The 25,909-nt window shown below is 49.0% G+C and overlaps 5 protein-coding genes and 1 long non-coding RNA gene across 11 annotated transcripts in view; 3 read left to right on the top strand and 3 right to left on the bottom strand.

Moving 5' to 3' along the window:
* Positions 1-858, top strand: part of LOC109509955 (uncharacterized) — a 21,591-nt gene extending 20,733 nt beyond the window's left edge. Inside the window, exon 2 of the long non-coding RNA XR_002167025.1 lies at positions 629-858. This is a non-coding gene — a long non-coding RNA (uncharacterized LOC109509955). The remainder of the gene's footprint in view (positions 1-628) is intronic.
* Positions 859-1,680: 822 nt separating this feature from the next.
* abcg8 (ATP-binding cassette, sub-family G (WHITE), member 8) lies at positions 1,681-8,195 on the bottom strand. Of its 3 annotated transcripts, XM_019860431.1 has the most exons (14): positions 8,089-8,195; positions 7,320-7,424; positions 7,083-7,230; positions 6,300-6,538; positions 5,518-5,650; positions 5,160-5,429; positions 4,935-5,085; positions 4,057-4,176; positions 3,788-3,987; positions 3,395-3,471; positions 2,484-2,751; positions 2,288-2,415; positions 2,031-2,192; positions 1,681-1,906 (listed from the first exon to the last, which is right to left on the bottom strand). In XM_019860431.1, the coding sequence occupies exons 1-13, from the start codon at positions 8,131-8,133 to the stop codon at positions 2,055-2,057; spliced, it is 2,022 nt and encodes a 673-aa protein (XP_019715990.1). In that variant the 5' UTR covers positions 8,134-8,195; the 3' UTR covers positions 1,681-1,906; positions 2,031-2,054. The 3 variants fall into 3 exon arrangements, with proteins under 3 accessions (XP_019715990.1, XP_019715989.1, XP_019715991.1); XM_019860430.1 differs by having other exon boundaries at positions 1,681-2,192; XM_019860432.1 differs by having other exon boundaries at positions 1,681-2,192; positions 4,057-4,158.
* abcg5 (ATP-binding cassette, sub-family G (WHITE), member 5) lies at positions 8,133-15,502 on the top strand. Of its 2 annotated transcripts, none has more exons than XM_019860429.1 (14): positions 8,133-8,566; positions 9,663-9,784; positions 9,934-10,070; positions 11,501-11,599; positions 12,004-12,136; positions 12,525-12,664; positions 13,064-13,193; positions 13,275-13,488; positions 13,716-13,921; positions 14,342-14,480; positions 14,581-14,654; positions 14,718-14,829; positions 15,124-15,233; positions 15,316-15,502. In XM_019860429.1, the coding sequence occupies exons 1-14, from the start codon at positions 8,148-8,150 to the stop codon at positions 15,498-15,500; spliced, it is 2,220 nt and encodes a 739-aa protein (XP_019715988.1). In that variant the 5' UTR covers positions 8,133-8,147; the 3' UTR covers positions 15,501-15,502. The 2 variants fall into 2 exon arrangements, with proteins under 2 accessions (XP_019715988.1, XP_019715987.1); XM_019860428.1 differs by having other exon boundaries at positions 15,121-15,233.
* Positions 15,503-16,622: 1,120 nt separating this feature from the next.
* dync2li1 (dynein, cytoplasmic 2, light intermediate chain 1) lies at positions 16,623-20,318 on the bottom strand. Of its 2 annotated transcripts, none has more exons than XM_019859935.1 (13): positions 20,190-20,318; positions 19,957-20,086; positions 19,821-19,855; positions 19,671-19,740; positions 19,373-19,461; positions 19,104-19,302; positions 18,959-19,027; positions 18,770-18,847; positions 18,601-18,680; positions 17,932-18,002; positions 17,735-17,832; positions 17,576-17,668; positions 16,623-16,724 (listed from the first exon to the last, which is right to left on the bottom strand). In XM_019859935.1, exons 1-13 carry the CDS (start codon positions 20,204-20,206, stop codon positions 16,662-16,664), a joined length of 1,092 nt encoding a protein of 363 aa, XP_019715494.1. In that variant the 5' UTR covers positions 20,207-20,318; the 3' UTR covers positions 16,623-16,661. The 2 variants fall into 2 exon arrangements, with proteins under 2 accessions (XP_019715494.1, XP_019715493.1); XM_019859934.1 differs by having other exon boundaries at positions 19,957-20,089; positions 20,190-20,317.
* A 791-nt stretch (positions 20,319-21,109) lies between these two features.
* On the bottom strand, positions 21,110-22,431 carry lyrm7 (LYR motif containing 7). Of its 2 annotated transcripts, none has more exons than XM_019860011.1 (5): positions 22,342-22,431; positions 22,152-22,224; positions 21,619-21,689; positions 21,461-21,542; positions 21,110-21,355 (listed from the first exon to the last, which is right to left on the bottom strand). In XM_019860011.1, the coding sequence occupies exons 1-5, from the start codon at positions 22,357-22,359 to the stop codon at positions 21,285-21,287; spliced, it is 315 nt and encodes a 104-aa protein (XP_019715570.1). In that variant the 5' UTR covers positions 22,360-22,431; the 3' UTR covers positions 21,110-21,284. The 2 variants fall into 2 exon arrangements, with proteins under 2 accessions (XP_019715570.1, XP_019715571.1); XM_019860012.1 differs by having other exon boundaries at positions 21,461-21,523.
* A 19-nt stretch (positions 22,432-22,450) lies between these two features.
* Positions 22,451-23,796, top strand: hint1 (histidine triad nucleotide binding protein 1). Its single transcript, XM_019860010.1, has 3 exons — positions 22,451-22,602; positions 23,344-23,448; positions 23,541-23,796. The coding sequence occupies exons 1-3, from the start codon at positions 22,492-22,494 to the stop codon at positions 23,703-23,705; spliced, it is 381 nt and encodes a 126-aa protein (XP_019715569.1). The 5' UTR covers positions 22,451-22,491; the 3' UTR covers positions 23,706-23,796.
* The last annotated feature ends 2,113 nt before the right edge of the window (positions 23,797-25,909 follow it).

The following is a 25,909-nucleotide window of genomic DNA, read 5'->3' as shown; positions in this document are numbered from 1 at the left end:
GAGAATAAAAAGCATTTTCGTTTCTGACGGCGGCGCTTCACTCCCGACAATTCACATGCCTGTCAAGTAGTGTGGGGATGCTATTTTCCCAAACCTCACTTTACTTGGCTATTTAATTTTACTCTACCTGGGCCTCAGAGATGCAACTGCAATTTTTTTCCCCCACCCACCCCCTGAAAAAAAAAAATCTTGGAAAAAATGGGGTGGTGGATTCATGTTATTTCAGTTGATTTCAGTGTGGTACGTTGATTTGCCCTTTGTTCACAGAACAAATTAAGTTCTTCAGTCAAGGTACTGCTGTACTTTCCATAAAAGCCTTTATCCAGCCAAACAAACGCGTGTGCGCACGCACGCACACACACACACACAAAACACCTGGCGTGGATCAAAACAGCGATTAATTAACCGAGAGGAGGCTTTCTCTGTGTGTCGACGTTACGTGTGTGCGCGCGTGCGTCAAATCCCTTCTTTGTGTATTAATGGGGATTTAAAGATGAAACGAGACAAGCTGTTTGGAGAGTGCAAGCTATTTAAGCGCACCCAGGAGGGCGCACTCTTTCACAAAGGCCAAAACGGCACCCGAGTGTCATTTTGGGTTTCATGCCGACCTCTCTTTCTTCTTCTGCAGGAGTCGTTCAAGTTCTACGCCGACAAACTGAAAGAGAGGACAGTCAACACTCAACCCGTCAACGAATAAAGACCCAACTTCCCCCCGACCGACCCCATTCAGATTTTTTTTTCCATTTTTTTTTTTTTTATCCATACATGATGTGAGTGGCGTTCCACTATCCTCTGCTATCAATAGGACTGTGGTAACCGTGTACAGAAGTATTTATGCTAATAAATGTTCGGAATCCATGCGTTGCGTTATCAGTGCTGTGCAACACAAAACACAAAACTATATATAAAACACAAAACTATATATATAGCAATCCAAAATAATTTGGATGGTTAAATCTAATCACGTAGGGTTTGTAAAATATGAGGGCTACTGTGCCTCATGACTCAGCATTTCAAATAACTCAATTGTATTTCCCTGTCTACCACAATTGGATGTTTGAGTCTCTAAAACTTGACGCTTTGAAAATCAAATCAGATCAGCAAATGCAGTCATTCCACTCGTCAGCAGCCCATTTTCATCAGCGATGGCTTCATGTGTCCCTCACCGTCTGTTTGAGGCCGATTTACTTTTTTCTTGCACATTGGTTTTGAGAGATATTTGCATTGACCTATTAAAGCTTGCATAATGTGGATTTTTTTTTCATGCCTTCCAATTTATAGCTATGATGTTGCAGAAAAAAATTCCACCTGTTGCTGAACCTAACCCTTCACAAACAGTAAAAAAATGTATCGCTGTAATGCATATTAGGATTTTTAAATGTGCTTGAGGAAGTACAAGGATTTGGAATCTGTGCAAAACCATCAGAAAAGTTGACTTGCATCTCTGATTTAAAAAAAAAAATGTGGGCCAGTGTAATTCTACTTCCAACTATCACAAAAGAATTCCATTGTTAAGAGAAATAAATTCACGCCAAGTCAAAACTCGGCGTGAATTTTAGTTTTTGTACTTTCTTCTGTCTTTGTTACTAATTTATTGTTTTACTGCATGAATTCTTTGTAATCAGCGGCGGTTGTTTTAAAGTGCTCGAAAAATACAGTACACATATAAAACATCCAGTCTACAAGTACAATATTTTTATTTTGGGATGAATTATCTTCAAGGCCTTTTCCTTCAGTGACTTGATACTGATGCACACACACACAGACTTCATACACCGTTAAGCCTAATAACGTTACATCCATACAAAATGAAACATGCAAAAATCGAACGTGATTTACTTCAACGTTACTGCGGTGCTCTGCTGCCATCGAGCGGCAGACTGCGGTACGCCAACATGTGGTTCGACTGGCAAAAAAAAGGTAATCGCTTCACTTTTTCCACCATAGTTTCATGTTTTTGTGAAAAGCATAATTTGTGATTATTTCCCACAGCTGGCTTGCGTGGCGTCGAAATCTGCCAAATGTAAAACCTTGCGAGCTGCGATGAATCACATTCACCAGTCGAGACTGGACTTCTGCTTGATGAATTTGAGGCAGATGTAGTAGAGCGCCATGAAGACCAAGCACACGGCCAGCAGCACCAGGTAGCACGAGTACAGAGGGTACTGGTTCATGTTCATCACCTCCACCACCTGACCACACACACGCACAGGTGCGCACAAAAAGATACGATTTATTTGAATGAATGATTTATTCCTTTGTACATTTGTAGATCCGTCGCACTTACGTGTATACCGTCCACGTTCAGGGTGAAGTTGCCGATGGTGACGGGGTATTTGTTTCCTCTGAACTGCACCAGCAGAAGCCCCTGGAAGCCCCAACGCATGAAGGAGGTGTGAGAGAGCCACGACGCCACTGCAAGACGTAGGAAACCAATTTTCAAACGTCCACCGGGACGGTCCCGACTCTGCGTCTCGGCTCACCCAGCCACATGTTCTCCAGGCTGATGACGAAGCCCCCGGTCAGGTAGAAGACGGTGAAGAGCGAGTTGCCCATGAAGGCCGAGGTCTGCAGAGTGGGCAGCGCGGCGGCCACGAAGAGCGCCATGGCGCGGCTGCAGTACACCATCAGCCACACCAGCAGGAAGTTGAGCAGGAAGCGGTCCGGCGCCTCGTTCAGGCCCGCCAGCCAGTAGATTGGCAGAGCGTAGACCAGGGTGAACACGCAGTGCTCGGGTAACTCCCCCAGAACCTGCGCACGCGTTTGGACAGCCGAAGCCAAACGACAGCAAAACAATTGGATTCCTTTTCAGTTCTGCAGGGCGCAAAATGCTTCTCTCTCTACCCAAGTTGCTATCTTGCCAAATGGCCGCATGTTAGCATTGCATCCCAAAATATCAGGGGGGAGTCGGCGGGTTTTGTTCGCTTTTTAATCAATTCTCATTCATTCGCGGCGGACTACTGAGTCATTCAGGATAAATCCCTAAATCCCCTAGTGCATAGCTTTCAAAGTCAAGGCGCGGGGGCCAAATCTGGCCCGCCACATCATTTTATGTGGCCCGCGAAATCACATTTAACATGTCAACTTCCATCATGCTTTCTAAAATGTCTAAATTCTCACATTTAATAAATAAGAGCGATATTCCAAGCATTTTCTTGTTACCAAACCCCTCATGATAGGAACTTCAACAAGAATTGAATCAACAGCCATTCTTGACTCCTTTAGATGGTTTCGGTCATAACGGCCCTTTAAGGTAAACGGTCACTAAAATGTGGCCCACGACAAAAATGAGTTTAACAGCCCTGCCCTAGAGGTTGGGATTATGCAATGTTTCAAACAGGTTAACCCACTGTGGGTCAAGGCTGCACCCCGGTGCTGATTTTGTGAGCTGTACCTTAGCAAAGAAGTAGGAGGTCACCGAGTACATGCCATCTTCCAGCTCGTGGTAGAGCATGGCTCTCTCCGCGTGACCTGCAAATCACATTTGCTCAGATGTCGAGGCATGTTAGACTTCAGTTAGCGGCACCTATCTAATAGCTGAGCCGTTATTATTCTCGGTGTGAAGTCTTGGCCGGCGTTCCAAATGAATCCTCTACAGAGTCGATGGTGGACCTTGGTCTCGAGACTTGCTGGCTGCTCAATCAAGTGATTATCTGCACTTTACCATCTTGTGATTGGGTGTCATGTAAAGTCCATCATCTTAGATAACCGATATGACTTGCTAGAGGATGAGGAATGACCTTGACCTATCAACTCGATTGGGCGTTTGATACGAAAGGACGCTCACATTTTGCTATGACGTCCAGCACCACGGCGAAGGGCGTGAGCGCTCCGATCATGTAGAGCAGGGCCACGGTGTCCTGAATGGACAGAGGCTGCTCTCCGGCGCCATAGTACAGGAAGCCCACCAGCAGGGACATCAGCAGAGCCTCCAGGCCGTGGACCAGCAGGGTGACCAGGTCTCGGTAGTCATTGTACATGTGGCGCCTGGCGGAGGAGGAGATGGTTGGCGCCACGAGGCGTCTCTCTGCTTTGCCGCCTCTTTCCTGCTCTCACCTAATGAGGATGGAAAACTGCCGGAGCCGTCCCGGCGGTCGGTCCCTTCCCTTGGAGATGACCACGACATGGTCCTCTGGCGCCTCGACGGGCGGCGGGGAGCTGCCGCAAACGCCGTCTCTTATCGGTTGTCGATGAGATGCCGGCGTGTCAGCCGCCGCCACGCTAACGTGCGGCCAGACAGCAACCTCATTGCGAGATAACGGTACGGAGTCGAGCGCTGGCCCGGACTCTCAAGGATTTGACGTCTCACCCTGTCGTCGGCCACTATTTCTTATGGTTGTTGATCGAGCGCTAACATTTGCGATCTTAGCGTTTGGGATGCTAACCGGGCGCAAGATAGCACCAAAATCATTAAGGCAGATCGATATGTGGCTTTCAGCAAATACTAACATGCTAACCGTTTAGCATGCCGATATACAAAGACCTGCATACGAAAATCAGATGAATCTGGGTTTTTCGGTCAGGTTACTGTTTTTAAAGAAATGCTGACACATAACTGTCGAGCAAGATAGCAACCTGGGTCAAGGGTGCAAAGGCAGATCCATCCGGATTTTACTTGGTGCCCTCTAGTCGTGTTCGAATACTCGTGAGAGTTGATCAGGTGCCAGCGGGCAGAATGTTGACGAAAAATAGTAACTTCAATGTGGAAAGCACCAAGGCCGATCTTTTGGGCTCCTGACTCGTTTTAAGATCTTTACTCTCGTCCTGTCCGTAGGTCATATAAAATGAGAACATTTGCTATGCCGACATATGAGAAGATAAGCAGGTTACAACATGCTACGGCTGTAAGATAAGGATGTTTCATCTTGCCCTGCCATCAGGTGCTCTTTTTAATGGCGGTTGATAAAATGCTAACACGCTAAGTACAAAGCAACCTCTCAGAGTGCGCCACGCCCGTCCCGCCGTTCCACATGTGGTCATCGGTGTCCCGGACCTTTTCCGAAAATTGCTCCGCCAACACCCGGACCCGCTCCAGACACTGGGCCTCTTGCTCCGGACTACGGCGGTCTATGCTGATCAGGTCCACTGGCGTGCGAACGCAAGGAGCTTGTCAGTGATGTTGTATGCGGTTACGGGGCAGAGAAGCCTCAAGGTCCTACCGTAGAAGTCAGACGGGTTGCAGTAGCGCGGGCAGGGGTGGCCCAGCGCCGTGAAGTACGGTACCATGTCCCGGGCGGCACCGCAGTACACGGCCGAGCCCGAGGACAGTAAGACCACCAGGTCAAAGAGCCGGAAGATGTCTGAGCGAGGCTGGTGGACCGACAGCAGAACCAGACGGTTCCCCTTGGCCAGGCGGGACAGCGTGATGACCAGATTGTGGGCCGTGAAGCTGTCCAGACCTGATGTGGGCTCGTCCAGAATCAAGATACCTGGAAACGTAAATGCTTGCTTTGGGGATCGGTCTAGTAGCTGAGCCAGGTCCGGGAAGGAAGGAGGGGTACGGGGGGAGGTTCTTACCCGGGTTCCAGAGGAGTTGGACTGCAATGCTGACCCGCCTCCGCTCCCCTCCGGACACCCCCCTTACGTAGTCATTTCCCACCCTGGTGTGAGCACACTGTCTCAGTCGCAGCTCAGCGATGACATCGTCCACCTGAGAGGAAACATGGCCACAACCTGGTCAGAGCGGAATGGACCTTTTGTGGAGGGCACTTCATCTGAAACTTTTGAGATCCCTTGACATCCACCTGACCCGGTCAGATTTGGGCTTGGATCCACCATTGTCAGAAGTCAAGGCTATCAGAGCAGATTTTTGGAACCTCACCAACTACTCCCGGGATGGACGATTGTCACAAGTTCTCAAGACTACCAGACAAACTACTCTGAGGCCGCTTTTAGGACCTTCACTACTCAACTAAGTCGGACTTGAATGGACCATTGTCCCAAGTTTGCCAGGGGTATCAGACTCACAGCTCCGGAATCGGTTTCAGAAGCTACACGCTCGACCTTACCTGGTCTGACTTAGATGGACCATAGTCCACGGGTGTCAAGGGTACCGGACTGAGAACTCTGGAGCCTGTTTTACGGACCGCACACACTGCTCGACCGAGTCGGATTTGGATGGACAATTGTCGAAAGTTGTCAAGGCTACCAGATTGACCCGTTCCGGAATCGGTTTCTGACACCGAACCTTCTTTCTGGTCTGTCCCGGATGTCAAACGGGATCGAGTTTCCGAGACAAACTACACAGCTTCATTCACACAAGCAAAAACACAGGGGCCAGTCGGTCGACTCTGCGTTACCCTCTGGTCACGCTGGGCCTGCGTGAAGTGCGTGGGCAGCCTGAGTTTGGCCACAAAGGCGAGGGTCTCGCGCACGGTGAGGTGAGGAAGGAGGCGGTCGTCCTGGCGCACGTGCGCGATGCTCTTCTTTACCAGCTGAGCCGTGTTGGGGCGACCGTTGATCAGAATCTGGCCGGATGTCACGCCGCCGCCCTCGTCGCGACACGTGATGATGTCCAGCAGCGAGGTTTTGCCGCAGCCTGCGCCGGCGCAACCACAAGGATTTCTGTCAGGAGGAGTGGCGATGGTCGTACTCGTGTACAAACGCTGCGGACCAAAGTGATCGGAACGTTTTGCCCCGCGGGGTCCTCGAGGCTTTACGTTGGCTCCCAGTCAGCCGCAGAAGAGAAATTGGGATGCCGATCTATGAATCACTGTATGTTTGGGTCTCGAATCCATGAAAGAAATGCAGATAAACGCGGGAGAGCTCTGCAGACTCGCGTCAGTAGGTGGAGCCCAGAGTTCAAAGCAAAGATGGTGAAGCGGCATTGAGCTGCTCTGCTGCGCACGAATGGAATACGCTCCCAACAGAAGTGAAGCCAGCCCCCGTGGAAATGCCTGGAAACCCCCCAACAAATTGCCTTTTTCTCCCCATATCAGGTCCTGCGATCAACATCATCATCTTCTTGTCATTTTAGAAACCTACTTTGATTTATTGATTGATTTCTCTGTTGGGAACTTGTAAAAGTTTCGAATGTTTTTGGAAGTTTGTCGCCCCAGTTTCGTGTCTATTTTGAGTTTTACCCGAGCTCCCAATGACGGCCAGCATCTGCCCGCTGCGGACGCGCAGGCTGAGTTTGTCGATGGCCGTCCGCTTGTGGCCTTTCACCTCCCAGGGCAGCTTGAACTCGGACAGCCTCTCGTACCAGGGAATCTGCGCCGCCGCGTCCACCTGGGATCAACGCACACTCACTGGCTCGGAGGCCCGGGCGGAGGCCGCACGCGTGCGCTCGTGCGGCGAGGCCACGTTGAAGCGGTCACCTCGTAGTGCAGGTTGTTGACTTCCAGCTGGTTGCGGTCACCGCCGTACGTGAAGTAGAGGCCGCTGTCCTCCTCCGACGAGAACGGCCCGGTGTCCGCGTGCGGCTGCGAAGCAATCCGAGCGTACGCTTTGACATTTGGTCCTCGGCGACGTCGGGACTTTCCTGCGCTCCGATTGGGATCGGACGGCCGCAGCAAAACATCTCCGAATGTCGTCCTGACTTGGATTCTTTTCTTGTTACGAGCTCAATATTCCATTTCCAAATTCTTCCGGCGATACACGCGACAACGCACGCTTCCAAAATGTTACGACAGGTGGCGCCTCGTGCTGTGGCCCAAGACGCTCGTCGCGACGTCGTGGAACATGCTAAGAGGCAGCGCGCGTTGAGGAGCGAATGTATTTATTCGCCTTTTTCAGACGGACTCCATCCATGCCGTAGAAATCCACATTTTCATTTGAACATTTGTGCAGCCTTTGCCAAGAAACGAGGAAAAGGATTTCATGAAAAAAGATCACGAGTGATTTACAAACATCAAATCCGATTTTTTTTTCGAGCAACCGTTTTCTGTCCTCCAAGTGCGATTGGCTTGGCGGAGGCATTCATTTGAAATGAAAACGTCAGCTCGTCCGAGCTGACTCCTCGTCTGCTCCCAAACTACATTGGAGTTCGCGAACCCAAACTACCCTGACTGAGTCAACTCCGCGCAGCGGTTAACTGACCTGAAATGGCCACAAAACAAACATGAAAGGAGGATGTCGGCGACTGACCTGCGGGGGTCCGTTGGCCCGAGTCAGGCTACTGTTTGGGTCCATGATGACGCAACTTGATGTTTGTCCGGTCCGACGGTCGGGGCGCCCCCTGCGCGCCCCCCTTCTTGCCGATGTCCTTCCTCCGGATTTGGCCCTCTGCCCTGCGGGAAACTTCTCCAAAGCGATGTCCCGTCACCTCAGCGGCTTCCGGGACGCGCCGCTCGCTCCTGCCCGTCCGTTTTATACGAGCCCGGAGCAAAGTTCCCCGCGATAAGCCCGTAGCGTGTTTATGGCTCTGTGCTGTTAGTGCGCGGGGGAGCTGCAGCACGGGCGGACGCGGGTCGAAGATGAGCGGACGGCACTCGGCGCCGCAGGAGCGTCCCGGCGGGGCCGCAGAGTCCTTCCGCTTTGCGCCAGAGGCCGGGAGGGACGGCGTGGACGAGGCGGCCGGGCCCGCGTGCTGCCTCAGTGCCAGCAAAATCACCTACGCGGTCAGGTGAGCGCAGGCGGAACCGCGGTCCGGTTGGAAGGCCGGCCCCGGTTGTCTCAAACCTGCCGCGGGGAGAGGTTTCCACCTTTTTTTGCTTGTCCAACTCGGGCTCAGCGGCCACTTAGATTTGCCGATATTAGGCCTTTGCTAAGTGATAATAATTGGCAGGAGTCTTGAAACGCCAATACGAGCTTACGCTCTCATGAAACCGGAAATCTTGTCCGGATCATATGTGGGCGGCAAATAAAAGACACGCACGCTTACCTGACGGAACGTTTTTGGCTGTAAATCACTCACATCCTTTTCAGACCTCTCACGGGCCCGCGAAGACGTCATATGTGTGGGTATGCATCTGATAAGTTTGAGATGTATCCTCGGTGTGCATTTTTCGTCTTAAAATTGGCTCCCGGCTTCAGCCGACGCTGTCTCTGTCCTGCGCGTCATTGGTTTCCACTGCAACTCTGTCACCAGTCAACAAGGATGTTTTGACGTGAGAAAGTCCTCTCTGTTTTACATTTTGAAGTCATCCCTTCGTGGCAAAGAAAGCAATGGTGCAGAAGAGGGGCATCGTGCAAAAAAATCGTGTTTCCTCAGTCATTTGACCATACGCGTTCTAGTTTTGTCGACGGCGCGCGCGCGCTTGTGCGGATCTTGGTTTTCGCGCAGTTTCTGGGAGCGAGAGGAGCCGTCTCCCTTGGCCGGGAAGCTGGTCGGCCGTGTTCACGCCCACAACGGCGCACGTAAGCGCCTGTTTAGGAAAACACCAAAAGAAAGAAAATGCCACACAGCCACGGTTGGTACTCGGAACCAAAATACGTTCCCTTATGTGATTTATGTACTGCATACATTCATGGTCTGGAGCTAAATGTATCCATTTATTTTATTTTTTTTACTCATTCCGTATTTTTTACATTAATCGGACATCAGAATATTTTTTTGTGCCAAATTGGAGTTGGCATCAGGCTCAAAAAAACAAAAAACAAGTCCCTATCTGAGGTCTTGAGTCTTAACTCCACTTCTCTGACCTTTAAGTGGCAACCATTTTGTTGTTCGGCCTCGGCGGGGGATTTGAGGTGTGAGGAGCACTTTTGTTTCCTTGCAGCGAGCGCGTTGGCCCCTGGTGGGACTTGCCCTCCTACACGAAGCGACGGACTCGGCAGATCCTCAACGATGTCTCCTTCCACGTGGACAGCGGGCAGATTATGGGCATCCTGGGAAACTCAGGTGGGCTGCCAGCTCGGGCCCCGGCGCAATTTGTTGCTGGTCAGAATTCGCTGACTCCTAAAAGCTCGATGGGGGAAAAAATCAATTCGCACTTGCCCCAGAAGCCACATCGTGTCATAATTTGGCTCGTGCGTTTGCGTGTCGCACAGGTTCCGGAAAGACCACGTTGTTGGACGCCATCTCGGGAAGGATCGGCAACTCCGGAAGCCTGTCGGGCGAAGTCTTCGTCAACGGCACCAAACTGGCGAGAGAAGAGTTCCAGGACTGCTTCTCATACGTGCTGCAGGTGACACACGCAACGTGACAGACTGTTACTATTTGGCTTCGCAAACTCCAGGAAGAAAGTTGGTCAGTACGTGGGTGAACTTTTTTTTTTTTTTTGCTCCTCCATAGCCTCCTCATGCTCCGAATCCATCAGCCAGAGGTGCTCGAGTGTATCCAAGACCCGAATTAAAAACACTGGCTTAAAACAGCCCCTTTTAAATTATCTCCCGGCTGGCTGATAACGCTCGCGCTCACGTTTGTCCGTCCACTTTAAAGCTTGTCATTAACTTTGGCTGCTAAGCCGCAGATGAGGAGTCGATATGAGCACCTGATATCAAAGTCATTCACATGAGAGACTCTGCCGAGGAATGCGATTGGACCGCGTGTTAATTGAGGCAGGCCCGCGCGTGTGTGTAATTGTCAAGTGCGCATCGGCGTCGTCGAGTTTCTGCACGTGCATCACTCCAGTCCTCCCCATGTTGCAACGTTGATATTTACCTTGCAGCTGCACACAATTTTCACCAGGACGTACCCGGCAATGAAGCAATTTGCACTTTTCACAAGGGCTGCAGCCGGCGATTATTTTGGTATTCGGATATTCGATTGCATAATCTCAAATTTGGATGAATTTGTGTATATTAAACTGTGCATATCAGCACGCTATTTTCCTCTCTCGGTTTTGGCTGGCGAAAACAACACCTGAGTCAGCCTGGTTTATGATAAAGCGATCGGTGGGAAGGGCAAACGTGTCAAGGTGTCAGCATCAACGTGTGCGGAGTCATTTCGCGCCACTCACTTGAGCGATGCTAGCATCGCTCGCGCTAAACGCCATCGAACTCAACGTCTCGCTTCGTCTTTTTTGTTTCTTTTTTTTTTTTTTTTTTTTTTTTTTTTTTGCGGGCTTAATTAGCGACTGACTCAGTCAGCCGTGATGTCGCGACACGCTGCCGAGAACAACTTCAAAATAAAAGCGAGCCACGGCATTTGATGTCCACACGTGAGCTAAGCTAAGTTTTACTTTGAAGTTGGCCTAATTTCCACGTTGTCCAGAGCGCGAACAATTGTAGCTGCGGTTAGCTTGACTCGTACGTGTCAACCTGTGGCTACTCGAGGCCTAAAACAAACGCCTCGAGCACTTTTTGAACCGAGCTCCTGGAATGAGCCGACGACCCATTCCAGGCCTCGGTTTCCGCATGCGTCATAACCTGGTCAACAGTCTTCGCCGTATGTCTTCACCATGAGTCAACGTAGTTGTCAGCTTGTCTCGACGGTTTTCACGCATCCACGTGTCGTCGTCGTGACGTAAACATCTTCACCGTGCATCGGCGGTTTCCCCCCTGGCACCTACAGTGACATTGATCACCACAGGAGAGTCACCCTTTTATTGACCGTATGTCCACAGAGAACAAGAACACACAAAAAACACTCTCTTGGTTTGGTTTCTTATACCAGAGCGACAACCTGCTGAGTTTTCTGACCGTGGAGGAGACTTTGACCTACACGGCGCAGCTGGCGCTCAGAAAGCACTCGGCCAAAGGCATCCAAAACAAGGTGGGAGCAAACAAGGGCGCGTTTTCCAAAGAGGGACACGATGTGCTTGGTAGGAGAAATGCTCATCAACTCACCAACGCTAAGTGCTTCATTGCGAAAAAAGACAATCTCCTGTATCTTTCTAAACGGAACGTTTCAAAGGAGCGGGAATTGTGAAGGAAACCACACCCATCATAAAATATGACGCTCCACAAAAAGGACTATTTTGTACAACAGAAGAAAAGCAGAGAACACAATGTGTCATATTTACATTGCCCAACTTCATCATGTATGAGTTATTTCCAGTTATGAAAATAACGATGACATCGCGACCTTCGACAGACTATGAAACAGAATGATCCTCGATTTCATTCTGAAGCCACCCAAAAGGCGCTCGATCAATATAAGCTGTAATTCGATTCGAGGTGTCGGCAGCGATGGCCGAGCTGAGCCTGAGTCACGTGGCCCGCAGCGTGATCGGCGGCCGCGTGTTCCCGGGAATCTCCGCAGGCGAGAGGAGGAGGGTCTCCATCGCGAGCCAGCTCCTTCAGGACCCCCGTAAGTCCGCACCACCTCACCGCGAACGCCGACAAGAAAGATGAAGGAGAAAGTAACATTTGCTGTCATCGAAGCACGATGAGCACGAGGGCAAAAGCGCTCCGGATTCGCTTTATCGGGTCTGCGCAACTCCGCTGAGAACGAAGGCCCTCGTCCTCATCGTTCAGGATGAGAGTGAGCGCACGCACGCCCGTGAGGGGTTCCCGTTGGCTTCCTCTGCAATCAAGCAGAAAATGAATTAATCTCCGTTTAATTTGCAGCTTGAGAGCCAATCTTTTAATTGTCTTCATTAGACTAACGAAGTCCCACATAAGTGGGCGCTTATCTGCACCCGGGCAGGCAACTTTTCAAGTTTCAAGCCGGCGCGTCGTGTCATCGTCACGGGCAGGGGTCATCCTGCTGGACGAGCCCACCACGGGCCTGGACAGCATGACGGCCAATCAGATCGTGATGCTGCTGGCCCAGCTGGCCCGCAGGAACCGCATCGTCATCGTCACCATCCACCAGCCTCGCTCCGAACTCTTCACGGTAAAAGAAACACACCGAGACAACGGACGCCGCGCCCCCGCTCGTATGAGTAGAATTCTGGAATTGCTGCTCGACTTTCATGGCTCACAGACAAAAGAATAGGAATCAAAACAAAACACGTACAGAGTAGAATACATGGGGACTGGCGGGAATTTCCCGAACGGCCCGTCCATATCCGGATCGCTCGCTGTATCCCCGCCCCATCGATGAATATACCCGGCCGGGCGTGGTGGTGATCGCATTACACTATGGGACGCTACTTTTCAAAAACAAAACAAAAATACATTCCAAGTATGGAACTATGATTTCATCTTGTTTGAAAATGAAGAAAATGACCTTGGAGAAGGTCATTTTCTTGGTTGTTTTATTGTGTGTGTGTGTGTGTGTGTGTGTTTGCAGGTGTTCAGCAGCATCGCCTTGATGAGCCGCGGTGAGTTAGTTTTCTGCGGCCGACCCGACGAGATGGTGGACTTCTTTGGCCAATGCGGGTACGAGTGTCCGGAATACTGCAACCCCTTCGACATCTACGGTACTGGTCCCGTGTGCGCGCACTCGCTCGCACGGGCGAGACAAGCGCACGCTCGCTCACGCGCCGTCCCTCGCGCAACAGTGGACTTGACGTCGGTGGACACGCGCAGCGGCGAGCGCGAGGCGGCCACCTTCGGCCGCATGCACGACGTCACCCGCTCCTACCGGAAGTCGGCCATCTTCGAGCGCATGCTGGCCAGGACGCAGCAGAGCCTGCGCGCCCGCCGCAAGGCCGCCGTCCCCTTCAAGAGCAAAGAGTCGCCCGCGGGCGCTGCCAAGCTGGACGTGCTCCTTAGGTCTCACACACACACATGCACACACACATACACACTCAGACTGCTTTGCCTTTTGAACATGTCAGCGAAACATTCTCATGCAATTTTCAACACAATTTCAATGTGACCAAGAAAAAATGTCCATTCTAGAATAATGGGGAAAAGATTGACTGTGAGGGAGCCTCAATACTTGAAAGTGCCCGATGTTATGATGATGATTTGTTGAATTTGATTTTGATTCTCCCCAGGCGGACCATGCGCAACCTGTCGAGAGACCGAATGGGGGTCTTGATGCGTGTGTCTCAGAACTTGATCTACGGCCTCTTCGTGGCCTTCTTCGTGATGCGTTTGGACGCCGACGTGGCAAAAGGCGCCGTGCAGGACCGCATCGGCATCATCTACCAATGCGTCGGCGCCTCGCCCTACACCGGAATGCTCAACGCCGTGGCCCTATGTGAGTCGCGCCGGCGTCCGATCGCGCGACCGTGTTCTTGGTTGCTTGTCGATCGTTACTGCCGCTGGATAGACAAGTGGCACGAAAAGGAAGGCAGATGACAATGACCTTTAACGTATTTATAGACGCTCGTTTCAACTTGACTCACTGCTCTGTATTTATCATGAACAAAAAAAACCCCCAAACGCCAATATATAGTCGTACGTTTCGTGGGGCTACGACCAAGTGAGAAATAGTCAGAAATCAAAATGGCCGCCCTGTATCGAAACAACACAGCGTTGTGTGAGTATCGCCGAATCATTTCGCACGCCACGTTTGCGGTCGCGCGTTGGCGGTGCTCGGTAACGACGAGGGCGCGAATGTCGTCGCCGCGCCGTATTGAGACGGGCGCTTTCTTGCGGATCTGCCGCGGCGCCGCAGTTCCCGCCTTGCGAGCCATCGGCGACCAGGAGAGCCAAGATGGCTTGTACGGCAAGTGGCAGATGTTCCTGGCCTACGTCTTCCACATCCTGCCCTTCAGCGCCGTCAGCGTGCTGCTCTTCGCCTCCTTCCTCTACTGGTACGCCGCCGCGCCGCTCGCTCCACACGCTCCCGACGCGCAGACGGACGCGAGGTCATGACATGTTTTGTTGTTGAGCCAATCCCTTTTTCCCTTTCAGGACGGTGGGGATGCACGCTGAGACGTGGCGCTTCGCCTGCTTCACCGCGGCCGTGATGGTCCCTCACATCACAGGTGGGCGCGCGGCCGCTCGCCCCTCGCCCCGAGCGCCTCGTCACCTCGTTGTGCGTCTTGCAGGCGAGCTGCTGACGGTGGTCCTGCTTGGGGTGGTCCAGGACCCCAACATGGTCAACACCGGAGTGGCCCTGCTCAACATCGCCGGGATCCTCCTGGGCTCCGGATTCCTACGGTTGATCCCTTTGCTTCGGGTTTTTAAGGCTCGAGGTTGTGGGCGGCGGGTGTGCATGTGGGCTGTGTTTTGGTTTTTTTAGTTTGGTGACAGGTTTTTCCCCTAATGTTGTCGTTGGCGTACGCGGCATCTTGCACGTTTCCCAGTCATGGGTCTGTTGGGGCCCGTGCTATTTTCCGTCACCAGGGGGCGCATTTTGATGGCACGTGGGGACTCCTGTCTGCTGGCGGGGACCGCAAGGGCCTCCCGCAAGGGCCTCCCGCAAGAACCGTTTTTTTTCTGTGTGAACAGAAGCACGGCGCAGATGCCGACGGTGTTCCAGTGGCTGAGCTACCTGACGTTCCAGAAGTACAGCTGCGAGCTGCTCATCGTCACCGAGTTCCACGGGCTTCGCTTCACGTGCAGTAAGCAACCGTTTTGACATTTGGGGCGTTGTGGGAGTTTTGCTCGCGTGCGCGTCAAGCGGCACCGCCCGGTTGTCCGCAGACCAGTCGGGTCCTCTGGCGGGACGCTGCCTGATCACGGAGGGAGACCAAATCGTGGACCGAGGCTACCCGGGCGCCGCGTCGCGCTACACGCTGGACTTCGTGCTGCTGTACTCCTTCCTGCCCGCCCTCCTGCTGCTGGGCATCGTCAGCTTCAGGATCCGAGACAGACTGGTGCTCCACTGACGCCCGCAAAAAGAGTTGCGCTCTTTTTCCACGCGCCATCTCGGTCGGTGGCCGGATGCGCTCAAAGCAACATGAGCTCCGTGGACTTCTTTGGTGTCTGTGCGTCCATGTACGATGCCCCCGCCTGTCCGCTTGTCATCACTGGATTGAGCCCAAAACAACAGAGCGCCTCATGTGTGGATGTTGCCACTCGACAATTAAATCCATTGGCTTCTCCGTAGTCATGTCGCCACGTTGTTTTCTGGCCACGTTGTACCAAGAAGTCCGCGAGAAGCGCTCCGTGCACATTTCGTCGGTCACCAGGCCATTTTTCAATTGGGATAGGGTTTCAATTTGGGGTTTTAAACTAGAGTTAGGCTTTCAAAGTAGGGTTTTAAATTAGCCTTAGAAGAGTTTGAGAGTAGGGTTTCGAACTCGGGGATTTAAAATTCGGGTTTTGAACTGGAGTTAAGCTTTTAAAATTTGGGTTTGAAACGGGTTAGTGTTTCAAAGTACGGCGTTTAAACTAGGGCTAGGCTTTCATACTAGGGTTAGGGTTGACATTTAGGGTTTTAAACTAGAGTTCGTGGTTTAAACTACAACGCGTCTTCGGCGGCGATGCCTTTCGCGTCAACCAGTCGCAGGCAAATACAAACTCTTTACCCGGGAAAGAAAACGCCGGCCTTCCTTCCTTCCTTCCTTCCTTTCGGGGCCGGCAGCCGCTGCAAACCTCGTTGGAGCCATCCGTCCGTCCGTCCGTTTCCCCCGTTCACTCAAAGCAAATTGTTTTGCTCTTTTCAGCCGACCGCAATTGAGCGGCTGATGGGATCGGTCCGCCGGAAAGGCGGCTTTTTACCACTGGTCCGTTGACATTCTGATTTGTCCAAGCGTGTCCACGTGGCTTCTCATTGCAACCGAGTGCCGAGAGCCAATCCATTGGTCATACACAAGGCAACGGGTGGGATCGCTACGTGGATTGAAATCGAGACGGAGATGCTCGCTGCTTTGCCATCGAGGGAGGAGCAAAAGCCGACAAAGCGCCCCGTGTCCGTCTTTTCAAGATACAACATGATCAATAGCAACGTGTAGCAACATTTTCCTTTTTTTTTTTTCCTCAGTAACAACACAAAATATGCCGAGCGCATTTTCTCTTGGGGAAATGCGGTGATACGGTCCGTCTGGCTACGTGTCCAGCTGGAGGCCTTTCCAGGACTTTGCTGCCTCCTTCTTGTAGTCCTCCAACTCCTGCAGACAGAAAACGTTTTTAAAACCTCGTAAAGTCCACCGGAGGGGATTGTCCCGACTAACAAAATGACGTCACACGGGAAGGCCCGAACAACAAATGTTTACTGTTAAGGCTGAAATTTGGATAAGTTTACGTTGGACAAGGTCTCCCAAAGATGAATCGATAACCAAAAGAGTTGGCGGTTAATTTGATCGATGAGATGCCGATTTATCGACTAACTGTTGCATGTCTCTTTTTTTTTTAAATTTATTTTACAAATGATGTTATGCTTGTGATTGTGATATTAGCTGGACTGAATCCTACTCGGAATAGATTTGGTTAATTTTCTATTTGACTGTGCAAGTGATGTTCATTTCAAGAGTTCTATTCCATATGAATTCTCATTTCGGGGTGGAGAGAACAGACGGATGGACGATTTATTTTTTATTTCGGGTTGATATTTTTTATTTTAGGTTGATGATTTTACTTTTACTACTATTGCGCAACTGAAGCCGGGTTGAATTTTGCCAGTCTTGGTCACGGACTTCATCCAACGACACAACCGGGCGAGCGGAAGTCAAAAGGTCAGCGTCACCACGAGGTCAAGCCTCACCGCGATCATGTTTGTTCATTGCCAGTCTTGGTCACGGACTTCATCCAACGACACGACCGGGTGAGCGGAAGTCAAAAGGTCAGCGTCACGTGACTCCCGAGTGGAAACCACAAGGTCGAGCCTCACCGTGATCATATTTGTTCGTACATTTCAGCAATTGTAGGAGTGCTTTCTTCACTTAAGGATTGATTTTCCTTTTTTTTTTTTTTTTTGACATTTCAATGCGATAAGGCAAACTGTCGCCATGTGTGTCGTGACCTGGTCTTTCTGCGCCCGCATGGCGTCAATCTGCAGCTCGGTGTACTGCGGGTCCTTGGCCGGATCCTTGACTTCTTTCTTCTCGCCGGTGTTCTGCACGCGTCAAAATGAAACGGGATCAAAATATGGCCGGCGATATGACGCAGATTGAAAGCTGACCTCTGGAGGGAAGACGCGCTCAAAGACTTTCTTCCAGAGGTCTTTGGGGTTCTTGGCGTGCAGGGAAGTCATGTCCACGTCCGTCGCGGGAGGAGAGCCTACCACATTTTCCAGGTCAAACCGTACAAATGTCGCGAGCACAGCGCTCCGGGGTGCCGATGTTGAGGTGCGTGGCCGCCAGAGGGCGCCGGGCTCACCGATTTGGCTGAGAGAGTCGGAACCTGCTGGAATGAGGAGGGGCTTGCTGGAGTCACACGACAGCGTTCTCCTACAAACGAACGGCACAAGAAACTCAATCAGAAAATAATAAAGTTGAGATTTTTAGACAACTGTTTATTTGTTGTCATTTAGTACTACAGAGATGACACCTCAGCAAAAATGTTTTCGGCGCTGAACAAATTCACTGTTGTCTCGAGCCTTATTTTTCTCAAGTAATCTTTTTGCTTTATCATTCACACACACACATATATATATATATACACACACACACACACACACACACACACACACACACACACACACACACACACACACACACACACACACACACACACACACACACACACACACACACACACACACACACACACACACACACACACACACACACACACACACACACACACACACACACACACACACACACACACACACACACACACACACACACACACACACACACACACATAGTATATACATAGGCATGTGCGGACAATATGAATCCACGTTCAAATTGCATTTTTGCGGCTTTATTTTAGTTGCAACTTGGCTTGTAATTCCTTATTTTGCGCCAACCTAACTGGACGGTCGAGTGGTGTGGTGCTATCTTAGCATCGGGCCAAGATGGTTCTGCGTGCCGCGTTCACCCTGTGTCCACGTTGAAGGCCAGATGGGAGAAGAAGCTTTTGGTCTTGGACATGAGGCTCTCCGACTTGATGCTGCTGAACTGACAACCAATAACAAGCAGCAAAGAAGAAGAAATGAAGCACGACAGCGGTGTGAACGTGAAGTTGCGGATGTGACAGTTCATCTTACAATCAGCGAGGCGGCGTGGTAGTGGGCAACAAAACGCAACGTCTTGCAAACCACTTTCCTCTTGTCCGACGCCAATTCCTGCAAAGGCACATGCTTTTTTAAAAGAATTTTTATGTGACTTGTTTCCTAATAACATTTTTATGAATACAATTTTGAGTGTATGTGTACGTGCGTGTGTGTCTACTTTACCTGAAAAAGGTCATATTTGCTGCCGATGATGAGCAGAGGAACTGGAAAGGGGCTAATCAGCTCTCGGTCCTGTTCAATCATCAATCATCATGATGGGTGTGTGTGATGGGTGTGATGCATCATATTGCAAGATGTGTGGACTTACAGGGAAGTCTTTGGGCAGGACGCGCGCGGCGAAGGCCAAGGACGCCGAGTGCTTGGACCCCGCTCGGCTCTTGTTGACAAGTCGTGCCTGAGAAGCGGCTTGCTCCACGCGGGCCTGCGCCACCTGTAGCAAGGTCTCCATGGTGGCCCACAGGGCGGCTGGAGCAGACAGATCCAACACCAAGACCACGGACAGGGACCTGCGGGGCAAAGACGAATGAACAAATCAACGCAGGTAGATTTTAGCTGTCCGTTGTACACCTGAATTACCTAATGCTGGCAGCAGTGATGGGAATCTGCACCAGATCTGACAAGGAAGTGCCGCCTCCCAGCTCCCACAGGTGGGCGATGTCTTTGGGCTGGACACATGAAGTGTCATTGGACACAGTCACAGTAGAATAACGGGGAGAAATGGAACGTCAGGTTTCCATGCGATACAGTAGCTCGTTCAGATTTGACAGCCACGAGGCGGGCATATTAGCACTGTATTTAATCTGTTGCGAAAGCGCTCTATGAATAAAGATGTTTTGTAATGTATTATTTGGGTTTTGGGTTTTTTTGTACACACCGTGTTGTGGCCTGTGGCTCTCCTGCCGAATGTGTACTCCAGAGCCAGAGTGGGCTTTGCTGGTTCATCCCTGGTGTGTGTACACAACACTTTAGCCTTAGCAGCATCTCGAATCAAATGTGTCCAAAACAAGTGTATTGATTTACTCGCCTGTCCAGGCATCGGAGCAGAATAGACGTTTTGCCCTGTCGTGACGAAAGAGAAACATGTCGCATTTAGCCGAAGAGAAAACAAACTAGGTTCTAATAAATGTAAAGTAAGACCACCCCCCCTCCCCCAGACATACCCCAGCCTTGCTTCCCATGAGAAAGACGGTCCTCTCCCCGCCTGGTTCTGCTCCAGCACCGGCGTCCTCTCCTGCGCTTCTCTCCCGACTCTGGACCTCGGCGGCGGCCAAGTCCCACAACTTGTCCGCGCTGCTAAGCGTGACACAAAGAAACGTCGCGTCACTTTATGTCCAATCTGTTGTATCGTAAGAACCACAAAACGAGCTCGTGTAAATAAACTACCATTCCATACCATGTTTTTGCCATCATCGGTCGAAAGCTAACATGTCACGGCTAAACAGCAACATGACGCCCCGCAGAAGGGTTGTCACAGCAACGTGCGCATACTGATGACGCGTTCTGTGCGAACCTCCCACGGGTCATAAAGAACTGCATCCTACTGTATTATGGATTCCAAAAATAAGAAAGCTGTAAAGACTTTGACTATATGCTCCTTATTTGAAATTTTTGTTTAAAAATCCCCTGGCTGCTTTAAATGTTTGTAATATGTGCATGTGTTGTATTAATAACGTGTTCGTTTTGTTTTCTGTTTACTGGGAATTGTATCCTGACTTGTTCAATAAAGATTGTTATTAATAAGTAGTTCTAAAGTGAGTCATTCGGTACAAATGTATGCTCCGTGTGGGTACCACGGACATATATGAGACTAGCAACAGGTCCCTCGTGGGTGAAGCCAGAGGGCAGCCATCTTACGTTGCCTCCACTACTGTTTGGTTTTCGCTGGGAAACACTTATCAGTGCGTGATTTACGCCAGGATCTATGAAATGTGTAATAAGGTCTATCAAGGAAAACAAACAAACGTCACTTCCTGCATCAACAAATCAGCCCTTACTTATGTCATACAGGGCTTATGTTTACATATTAGCAGAGATATTACAAAAAGAACACAGGGTGAATGAGAAATAATATTTTAGCTCAAACTATTACAGTAATATATATTTGTTTATGTTTCTAGATTTGGAGGCTAATATTTAAAATGTTTTTTAAATGAATGGGTTTTGCCTTTTGCTCATTAAAAAAAAAAAAAATTTTTTCCCAACGTATATATTGGAAATTTTTCTTCATCCACTGTTTTAGTCCGATGCTTGATTATGCCAACTGTTCTGCAAGTTGTATGCTAAGGCGGAGAAAAAGAATCAATATTGAAAAACTAACAATTGAATATCATTTAATTGCACATGACAAATGAAATTGCAACTTTCCATGTAGTAGCCATAACCTTGTTTGGCAGATCTTAATCCAAATGAAATGTGACAGATGGATGGATGATCAGAAGTCTCTCAACACGAGTCTCTTTCCTTGTTGGGTCATCCATCAGATGCTCTGTCATGATTTTTTCCTGGGCTGATCACAATAGGGAACGTTTTCTAATAGAAGATCCTCCCTGGGTCGAAGCACTGTGAGGAAAAATTCAAATAAAAATAATCAGGAACATCTTCGGCAATGCAGAGACTCTGTTAATGTTTGACGTGTGACAATTGTTTGTGAAAACAGGGACTCACAGAGTCTCTCTGTGCCAACATGCTCCATTTGAAGTACGCCTTCTCGTAGGACTGTTTCCACATCTGAGCCCATTTTGATCATCTGCAACACCAGAACAAGTTTTCAATGGTCTCAAAACTCCTCCAACAGAGTGGCAATTTGACTTTAGGCACTTCACCTTCTCAATGTTTTCTTGTGACGATTCATGTTTGTTTTTACGGAACTCCTCGTTGATTTTTAATTTTGCAGCTGTCCGAAAGAACAAAAGTTAGCAATTGGATACGCAGAGCTTTATTTACATTGGCTCCGCATTATTCAAAGCATGATGTCAAACATCTGTGGTCAGTAAACAAACTATGAAACAATCCTCAATTACTGTACTTAAGTCGATTTTTTTCAGGTATCTGTACAACAATCCTCAATTACTGTACTTAAGTCGATTTTTTCAGGTATCTGTACTGTACTTTTTTTCTGACGACTCTTTAACTTGCATTCCCTACATTTGGAAACAGGTACAGTATCTGTACTTTCCACGCCTTCCCTCTGTCAAAACTGACAGGCTCAACTCCCACGGATGATGATGCGATTCGAAAAAGTCTGAACTAGAGCGAGATAATAATTTGGATTGATAGAGATCTTGGGAACTGAAAGGTGGAATGTGAACCGGGGAGCATGAACAACTCCAGCCAAACAGACTTGGAGCAGCAAGACCTGCCAGTGCTCTCTCGTCATCTTTGAATACAGCCATCCTCGTTCTGTGCAGCGACTTGAAGACGCGTAACACCTGCACAAACATCAAGCATGCGTGTTAGCTGAATTAAACATGACCATTTCATTTTGGTATTGAGTATGGTCGAAAACAATCACGTTTTATTCAACTGTGTTAATGTTTGCCGCTCACCTTCACGCGAGTGCCCATCTTGACTCTTCCGCCTTCAGAGTGTTACGGACCAATCAGAGCAGACCTTCCGGTGACGTTTCACCGCTGTCAGCGGGCTCCCTCACGTCCCAATCCGTACGTCAGTGCGCGTCAGTTTGCGCCCGAGCCAACATGGCTGATGAAACAGCGAAAGCTCAGGTGGCCCAATCTGGCGGAGACACGATATTTGGAAAAATCATACGCAAGGAAATCCCTGCAAAACTCATCTACGAGGACGATCAGGTAGGCTTTTTTGAGTGAGCCCAAGGCGCACCCGAGGCACTTTTATACTGCAACGAGGCACAGGCTCAGAGAATGCTAATGCTAACTTCCTGCAGCTTCTGCACACACACACACACACACACACACACACGCACACAAAAGTCTTCCTCCACTTCCACAACCCAAATCATCAAGTTCCCATGTCATAAATGAGCCTACCCGTTCCGCAACACACGTTACCAATATTGGGTCAGATCTCTGGCTAAAATGTGGCTTACCAAGCAGAACACACACGCCCTGTGTGCCTATATTGAACATTTTCACAAACATGAAGATCAAAGTCAGCCAAGTTCATATTTTATCTTACTTGTTCGGGGTCTAATTTGTAACTACAATACAATACATCCTGATTTATATAGTGCTTTCACAACAGCTGCAGCTGTAACAAAGCGCTTACTGTTTTACCAAACATTTTTATCAGTTCATATTTTAGCCCCCCCCCCACGTTTGTTTTGGACAATATGTAGTTTTAAAAAAAAATCATACTAATTCTATTTTACCATAATTTTTAAACATTTACTTTTATTTGTTAAACGTTTTCAGATAATGCTGTTTTTGTCATATCGTACACCCCCTCCCCCATTTGGTGGAAAATTCTAATTGTATTTCCTTGGTCTATTATTTTGGCATGTTTAGATTTGTTTTGTTAGTGGTTTGTAAACACTCCATATTTATTCCTAGTGTCTATTTCTTCTGTTACAGTGCGTGGCCTTCCCCGATATCTCCCCCCAAGCGCCCACTCACCTCCTGGTGGTCCCCAAGAAGCCAATCATTCAGCTGTCCAAAGCGGAGGACGCCGATGCTGCAGTAAGGATTAACTTTAGCGCATGTATGACAAGGTGGAATGCTTGTGTTGTTGTTTTGACCACGTGGACCCCGTCCCCCTCCTCCCCTGGCAGCTCCTGGGCCACTTGCTGATCGTGGCCAAGAAATGCGCTGCGGAGGCGGGCCTGGCCAAAGGCTACAGGATCGTCATCAACGACGGTCCCGACGGCGGCCAGTCGGTCTACCACATCCACGTTCACGTCCTGGGTGGCCGCGGCATGAAGTGGCCCCCTGGCTGACCGCCGCCACGCTTCCACGTCTTATGTCCTTGGATGAAGTCAAAGTAAATGTGGTCGTTCAACAGTGGTAATAAAATGTGATCCACTCGCAGTGAATGTTTTCTTTATTTAGAAGACATCTGCTTCTCACCGCTAGGGTCAACTAAGTTTAGTCATAATACTTTGGATTGATTTTGCCGTTTTCCCAAATCAATTAGTCTTAGTCTCGAGGCTGAATCTCATTGTAACTTGTCTTTTTTTTTTAGCTGCCTGTACTGTAGTTCTGGCACACTTCTACAAAACATCGTAACATCCGAAATGATTGCTGCTGCGCACCCACGGGGGTGGGTGGGGGCATGTTTGCATGACACTGCTGTGATCGTTGTCATTAGACAATTTCAAGCTTGTGGTACAACGGTTTCAAATTTGAATTGTCGTTCCGAAAGTATTTGGCATCTCAAAAAAGTCATGTGGTTGCCTCTTCGGGTTCTCATGCTCACTCACATCTGGTGCATGATGTCGGAAAAAATATTTTCATCTTTTTTTTATAACAGTCATTGACTGTATTTGTTTTTTCCCCCTCATCTTAATTGTGTATTTAATCTTACAAAAACATCCCAAATGATTGACGTACAAGTCCCTTGAAAAGAAAAAAGTAAGACCCACAGTGAGAGTCAGCATTTGCACAATTCAAAAGAAGGCAAGCCTAACACCGAAAAGTGGATGGCTCTTGTTTTATTGACAGTACAATTGACGTTTGAACAAATATAAAATACATAAAACATCCACAAAATATTAAAAAATAAATAAAAATTGCTTTGTTTTCTCTTTACAAACAAAATAACTAACCAGACAACAAGGAGAATTAGAAACAAATGAAAAACGTACGAGTACCGAATATTCACTTCAACTGTTTTACTTAGAAAAAAGAAAAAAAAAGGCTGGGGAATTGAAAGTGAAACCTTGAGACCAAAAAAAAAAAAATATATGCATCCTTTTTTTCCCTTCAATTTCTGCATGACATCTCATCACAGCGTAACACTTCTGGGTTGCAAAGCTTCTCCGTGCAACAACTGATTTTATAAAATGAGAAGCAATTCGGAAAGTGGTTTAAGACCTTAAAGTGGATCCGTGTGGAGAAAACTGCTACAAAATCTTCGTCGACCTCTTGAACACAACAACGTACATTTGGACACAACATGAAACCACGCCATACAAACAGAAAAGAGGGACGGAGCAGGCGGGGCTGAACAGAAACGCCCAGCGGCTTCTTTAACACAAATTAACCTTAAAATGGCTACAAAACAACATCGGTATCCAAATATTATAAAACAGGAAGTTAAAAGCCACCCCCCCCCCAAAAAAATCGTCCGCTTACCCTGACGAGGGTCGCGGGCGTGCTGGAGCCTATCCCAACTGTCTTCAAGCAGCAGGCGGGGTACACCCTGAACTGGTTGGCAGCCAATCACAGGACACACATGTAGACAAACAACTATTTGCGCTCATAATCACCCCTAGGGACAATTTACAGTGTTCCATTAACCTACCATGCATGTTTTTGTTTTTTCTAAATTGCGCCGATCAGCTGAATCGCTGTTACATGGTTGGAAAGTATCTGCAGGTGTGTGCCGGTTTGCTGAGATCTTTCAGCTGTTTGTGGAAAAAAACATTTCCAGTAACAAGCAAAACTTTCTTTTCCTTTTGTGTCTTTAAAAAAAAAAAAAAAAAAGCTTCGATGGGAGGACTGTCAAGTGTCACATGTGTATAAAACTGCATGGGTTGACTTGTGAAAGAGGGGGGACCATTTCCTGTACAAAGTGTCTGTATTTCAATGTCACGTTAAGGCTGCAGCTGTTTTGAATACTCAAGTGCAAAAACAAAGTTGTGAAATATGCATTCCGTTTGCCTCAAAAGTTTCTGGGGGAGGCCCGTTGGAGGGACGACGTTTTTCGAGGCAGCACCTGAGCGACCAACGGTTCACACACCAGGAGGACGAGAGCAAATGCTGGCTGGCGTTCATGTGTGGCTCCGTTCCATCATTCCTTCTTGTCGTTTTCAATCGACAACCCAAAAACTCTTCTTGTTTCTCACATTTTAGGTCATACTACATTGACATTCAGTCCCGTGGCCAATTTTTTTCCAGTTCATATTTTTCATCTGAGCCTAAAATGTCGTTTGGGGGGGCTGTTTTTTTTTTTACGATGGATTAAAAAAAAAAAAAATCC

This window comes from Hippocampus comes, unplaced genomic scaffold (assembly GCF_001891065.2).
Source record: "Hippocampus comes isolate QL1 unplaced genomic scaffold, H_comes_QL1_v1.1 scaffold39, whole genome shotgun sequence".
In the NCBI taxonomy this organism is placed as follows: Eukaryota; Metazoa; Chordata; class Actinopteri; order Syngnathiformes; family Syngnathidae; genus Hippocampus; species Hippocampus comes.
Note: the sequence above shows the minus strand (reverse complement) of the source record. Positions and strands in the feature narration are given on the sequence as shown.